Source organism: Melanostigma gelatinosum (assembly GCF_949748355.1).
Source record: "Melanostigma gelatinosum genome assembly, chromosome: 9".
Lineage (NCBI taxonomy): Eukaryota > Metazoa > Chordata > Actinopteri > Perciformes > Zoarcidae > Melanostigma > Melanostigma gelatinosum.
Window position 1 is genome coordinate 2,059,221 of NC_136642.1, and position 6,115 is coordinate 2,065,335.

Here is a 6,115-nt window from a genome sequence, read left to right on the forward strand (position 1 = left end):
CGGCGAACGTTGGTGGCGTCTCTCTGCTGTTTGCAGGTGATGTGGTCCTGAATTTATGAAAGATGAAATACACTCTTGCTGAATTCAATCCACTTTATTTGACTGTCTGGTATGAACATTTAGTGCAACTTCTGCAAACATTACATCGTCGTTCACACAGCAACGAGATTGTCCTGCTGCAGAGTTAAAATTTCTCAGTTTGTTGCCAGTTAAAAACACATAACTTAATACATCGTAGAGAGATATGGCATTCATAATAACTGATTCACAATCAACAAATGTAGAATTCAGAAATACTTGGCAATGGATGTTTAAAGCTGTATTCAACTGTGAAGAGAACATTTCAACCCTTTAGCACAACAGCATCTCCAGTTCATTACAGTTCATTATGAATTATTAACAGTTATGAGTGAAACTGTCTCCAGGCGAGGTTCATCGCATACATGGAATCATGTGCACTGCGTTATTGACGGGACATAAAACAATAGAATGATCGTAAAGCTGAAGCGTGTCAACACAACGCAATCTTTAAGGAAAGAAAGTGTTGTGGATATTGTTCAATGTGTTTGTAATGTGGGTCCGTGCACACGGCCTGTTGATCAGTCTGTGCTGACGTGAGAGCCACGTGCACTATGCTGTGAGAGCCACGTGCACTATGCTGTATACTAACTACAGCGGAGTGACTCCAATCAACAGTACGGAACAAATAGAAGTTTATAAAGAACCCGAAATAAATCACCAGTTCAAGATGTTCTGTTTCATATCAATGTGAATCACGCGTCTGAGGTTTTAACCTGTTGGTCGAACAAAACAAGCTCGCTGTAGATGTAACCTTTGACCCCGTGAGGAACATTTCATTGGCTAAAAAGTCAATGAAGAGAAACGATGATGAACTCACAATAATGCGTCTGGCTTCAACTTCACGACAGCAGCTTCAGATATCAACGACACGTACAGCAGCCTCAACGTCAAGGAGAGGAGACGAGGAGACGAGGCGAGGAAACACGGTGAGGAGACGAGGAGAGGAGACACGGTGAGGAGAGGAGACGAGGAAACGAGGTGAGGAAACACGGTGAGGAGACGAGGAGAGGAGACACGGTGAGGAGAGGAGGCGAGGAGACGAGGAAACAAGGTGAGGAAACACGGTGAGGAGACGAGGAGAGGAGACACGGTGAGGAGAGGAGGCGAGGCGAGGAGACGAGGCGAGGAGACGAGGCGAGGAGACGAGGCGAGGAGACGCGGCAACAAGGTGAGGAAACACGGTGAGGGGTGAGGAGACGAGGTGAGGAGACAAGGTGAGGAGACGACACGGTGAGGAAACGAGGCGAGGAGACTAGGTGAGGAGACGAGGAGAGGAAACAAGGAGAGCAGCTTCCTGAAGACGGTTTAAACTGCTTGCGTTGAAGGAACAAAGTGATATTATTAATTTCCATATTTTGTGTTTGACAGCAAACATGAAGAGAAATTATAACAAAGTGCAGAACGTCAAGAAATAAAGGTAAACAGGAAGTGTACTTGGCAAAACATTTACTTTTTTTTTTATACCTGTAAAAGGTTGATAGCGACAGTCAAGCGCACACACACACACACACACACACACACACACACACACACGGACTCCCTGTGGTGCTGCTCTGCTGCACGACTCCTGAGATTTAAAAAAAAATCTTCTTTAGGAAACTATTTAAATCTAAGTCACCAAAGTCTGACGAGGGTAAAGTAACGCTACAACTACAGAGAGGGACGACTGAGGCCTTCATGAAGAAGCTCCTCCTCCTCCTCCTCTCTTGATGGATAATCAAGTGCTTCTGAACCGTCGAGGTGCTCAATGCAGCAAAAGAGAAACTGAGGAACGAGCTGCTGTCAGGCGGCCATGACGGCAAGTCTGCAGACGTTGGCCGGTGCTGGTTTGTGAACCGTGACTTCTCTGCATCCTGTTGAGTCCAGGATGTGGTCACATAATCACGGTCCTCTCAGGAGAGCCACGAGGAACAAGGAAGTCCAAACGATATCTCTCTTATTACAGCAGAAGAAGAAGAGTATTTTATTCTGTCCGTCAAAGCGCGTTGACTTTGATGATTTGTTTACTAGTCATGCGTGCAATCATCAAACCAACGTTGAAGTTCAAGCCCACAACCTGTCGTCGGTCGAGGTTTCAGTGAGACATTCTGTCGTCCGTGTTTAATTGAGGCCTCGTCACATCCAAACATCTCTCCCAGCTCCATCTTCACTGGAGCTGGGAGACCTTGATGGGTGCGGTGCTGCCAAAGTCCAAGAAGAAGGGTCCTTCCTGTTTGGCCAGGAAGGTGGTGGGGATGACGTTGTAGAGGCCTGCTGGGACGTGGTCCGCCTCCATGTAGCAGAAGCCACACCTGGAATAAGAGAGAGAGACTTTCAGGCTCTCCAGAGGTGAACAGAGGAGACGACCCAGCAGCACAGCATCGAGTAAAACCCGGAGTACTGACGGGTCCGGAGCTACCGGTTCGACTCAGGATGGAGTCCAGCAGACACCAGCAGGCTGACTCGACTGTAAACTGCTCGATGCTTCCTGTTTCCAGCGGGACCACCGATGTCCCGCTGGACCCACCGTACCTGTAATCTCCACTGCTCCTCTTCTGGACGGCAGCCGGGCCGGGATCCCCCACCATCGACACCGTCACCATCTCGAAGCCGACGCTGTACTGCCTGTAGACATACTGCCTGCAGACACACGGACAGAGAACCAGAGGAGGGCGTGAGCTCACAGCGCCGGCAGGAACACGCTCCAGAGACAGAACATCACCAAGTATCTTCACACAGAAAACTCTCCTTTCAGGCTTTTTCTTCTATTATCATTTTATTTGAATATTTTCCACCGAGTCATCCTGTTCATGAGTCCTTCAGTGAGTCGGTCCGATGAACCGGCGTCTGAAGGAGAACCGTTCCTACGCTAGACGCTCCGATGTTTCACATCCAGCTGCATGTCAACAAGAGGGAGCGACGGCCTCAGAATAACCACAGCAGCTGTTCCCTATTCTTCAGGCACCATGATGCCCAAATGTTTTGAAACTTACACCATTCACCTTTTCCCACCAGATTACTTTTGTTCTATTTAAATTCCTCTTTTGGACCCTGAGACGAGGAGGTTGAGGTGAAGCTGAACACCATCGAGTCGAGGTTTCAGATAACCAGCGTCATCGGAGCTTTGCTCCCTCAGTAACAACTGAAGCAGCTTCTCATCGGCCGCTACCTTTGAATGTGGTCGAGCAACAACGCTCGGCCTCGAAGGCACGTCGCCTGCTCATGGTGAGCTACTAAAGGTCCGCCGATGCCTCGTGCGTGGGCCCGTTCCTCACCTGGACCCCCGCAGCTCGACGAGCAGCGGCCCCGGCCGCTCCAGGCTGAGCTGGTAGATGGGGTTGTGTCTGTACGAGTCCTTGTTGTTCCCACAGCCTCCGGCGCTGGGCCCCTTCCACTGGCCGTTGATCTGAGACGGAAGAGGAGACACGACGACTAAACACGACAGCGCTGATGAACCACAGTGCGAGTGACGAGGTGTGAGGAGAACAGACCCGTTTGGTTTGAGTGAAGGGCTTTGGGATCTTGGAGAAGGAGAATTTGCATCCGGAGTAAACCTACAGAGAGAAACACACGGTTACGTGTCCTGAAGATGTGAACATGTTCTGGGTTCAACCTCGGGATTAAAGAACAAATACACAAACTGGTATTCATTCAAAGTGTAGCATGTTTCCTCATGGTGGAGATCTCACTTTATAAACCCGTCACTGGACTAAAATACCCCAAAACAAGGAATAAGCTCATCTTAAGATCCTACGATCGGTGGTTTGCGTGTTTCTCACCCGCAGTGTGTAGTTGATGGTGTTCTGCTTCTCGTACTGGGACACCACCAGTGTGAAGGTGTGTGCTCCGGCGCTGGTCAGCCTCATCTTGGTCAGGTAGTGGGGGCTGTTGATGCGGATGCCGTCGATGTACGGAGCGGGGTCGGCTGTGGAGGGAGTTCATTTATGGAACAATAAGCGCAGCTTTTCATATTTGCGGGTGAACTATTCCTCTGAAAGGCTGCAGCTGGTCTTTGTGAACAGAGGGAGGCGCCAGAGAAGTTGGGTCGTTTATACTCGTCGTAGTGAAGCCGGCAGCGATCATGTGACTGTCACAAATAGTTCAAATAATAACAGTATTAGCACTATTAACATGTTTATGATGATACAAAGAAGGACAATTCACTTTAGAAACAGCAGGTCAACCTTGTGTCTTGATAACACATTTAACACTTGACTTCTTTCTTTATGTTTCTTGTAAGAAAGCAATAAAGTAGTCCATGAATATGAGATATGAGCTCCCAGAAGAATGCCTCCTGGTCACTGTGGACGTTGCGTTATGTCTTTCTGCCGGTTCCACCGACCGTCAGATCTCTGAGTTACACTCGCTGTCCTTCTGATTCCTCACACTTCATTCTGTTTTCACGCCTCCGATCATTTAAACTGCTGCTGCCACTCACCTCAGAGCTGAAAGAGAGGAAACGTCTCCCACACGTTACCTGGGTAGTAAACCTTCTTCCCATCCGTCTTGTAAACAACGAGAGTGATGAACTCCCTGTTTTGTGCAAAATCATCCTGAAGGAACACACAGAGAGCAGCCGTCAGAGGAAAGAGACGCTCCCGGTGTGGAGGCGTGAACACTGAACGCTCCGTCGCTCCACCTTGTCCGTGATGTGTCTGGTGAGCAGCACCCACACGGCTGCCCCCCCCGTCGGACACTGGACCTCCAGCTTGAACTGCGGGTTGTTGGCCAGGCTGTAGACGTCCTTCACTGGGCCCTGCTCCCCGTCCCAGCTACTGCAGACGGTACACACACACACACACAGCACTGAGCACACACACTCACAATGCATCTGTATGTTGAGGATGAACACACACACACACCTGTGAATGCAGGAGGAGTCTTTGAACAGGGCGGGGTTCCAGCTCAGGTAGATGACGTCGTAGTACTGACAGAGGTCCTCCCAGGAGATCCAGAAGACACCTGGAGGCCAACACGGAGGAGATACCGGCTTTCATGGAGCTCGAGTTATGGCTGCACAACAGATCGTTGTTTTCTTTTTTTGAATCGTCATCGCGATGTCAACTTGCACGATGAATCAAAGGCAGTTTGTTTGATTGATGCTCCACCATTTCAGGTGCTTCATGTGTTAAAGCTGCATTCTCTCTACTGACCACCAGGGGGCGACTCCTCCGGTTGTATAGAAGCCACTTTGTCCCAGTGATCAAATCACAACACATGATAGAACATTTTATTGCATTTAGGTAGAAAAGTTAATACCGTTGTCAAACTTCTGCGCCGTTTTGGGGTCAAAGTTGAGGTACTTGAGGAGCTCCGGTGTCCAGTTCTTCTCATCCCGCTCGCTGTAACGGCCCTTCCACCGCAGGTGACTCCACGGATTCTTCAGCTGCAGGAAACGCATTCCCTACACACAACACACCCGTCACACATGATGGAAGTTACAACAGGAAGCTGGAGTCTACTGGTTGAGCAGATCTAGTTTGGGCGGTGGGTGAAAGCAGCCGTGATGTTCACAAGTACACCGTGCGTCTCAGAACAACCTTGTGATCCCTGATGTCGAGGACAGCGTAGGCGTGTGTCGGCACCAAACCCCATCGCTCCCCTTCCTCCTCTGTCATCACGCCTGTTGCTGTGGTGACGAGGACGTCGCCCCTGTGGAACCTGGGAATGGAGAGAGAGAGAGAGAGAGAGAGAGAGAGAGAGAGAGAGAGAGAGATGAGAGAGAGAGAGAGAGAGAGAGAGAGAGAGAGAGAGAGAGGCAGAGAGAGAGAGAGAGAAAAAACAAAAAGGTGAAGAAGAGTTATTTTTTACCTACGAAATCACTTCTTATTTAATCTGTGTGCGTGTGCGTGTGTGCGTGTGTGTGGGTGCGCGTGTGTGTGTGCGTGTGTGTGCGCGCGTGCGTGCGTGCGCGCGCGTGTGTGCGTGTGTGTGCGTGCGTGTGCCTGTGTGTGTGTGTGCGTATGTGTGTGCGTGTGTGTGTGTGTGTGCGTGCGTGTGTGCGTGTGTGTGAGAGTGTGTGTGTGTGTGTGTGCGTGCGTGTGAGAGTGTGTGT

The 6,115-nt window shown here is 49.8% G+C and overlaps 1 protein-coding gene across 3 annotated transcripts in view; it reads right to left on the reverse strand.

Annotated features, from left to right (window-relative positions):
* Positions 1–2,078: 2,078 nt before the first annotated feature.
* The window catches only part of capn7 (calpain 7), a 13,073-nt gene continuing 9,036 nt past the window's right edge, over positions 2,079–6,115 (reverse strand). For 2 of the 3 annotated variants that reach the window (XM_079275192.1, XM_079275191.1), the window contains 9 exons: positions 5,601–5,721; positions 5,320–5,464; positions 4,923–5,022; positions 4,700–4,835; positions 4,538–4,613; positions 3,840–3,985; positions 3,336–3,614; positions 2,593–2,685; positions 2,079–2,372 (listed from right to left, as the gene is read on the reverse strand). In XM_079275192.1, the coding sequence (XP_079131318.1) occupies positions 2,088–2,372; positions 2,593–2,685; positions 3,336–3,614; positions 3,840–3,985; positions 4,538–4,613; positions 4,700–4,835; positions 4,923–5,022; positions 5,320–5,464; positions 5,601–5,721 (1,381 nt within the window). In that variant the 3' untranslated portion in view covers positions 2,079–2,087. The remainder of the gene's footprint in view (positions 2,373–2,592; positions 2,686–3,335; positions 3,615–3,839; positions 3,986–4,537; positions 4,614–4,699; positions 4,836–4,922; positions 5,023–5,319; positions 5,465–5,600; positions 5,722–6,115) is intronic. The other variant, XM_079275193.1, reaches the window with a different exon arrangement.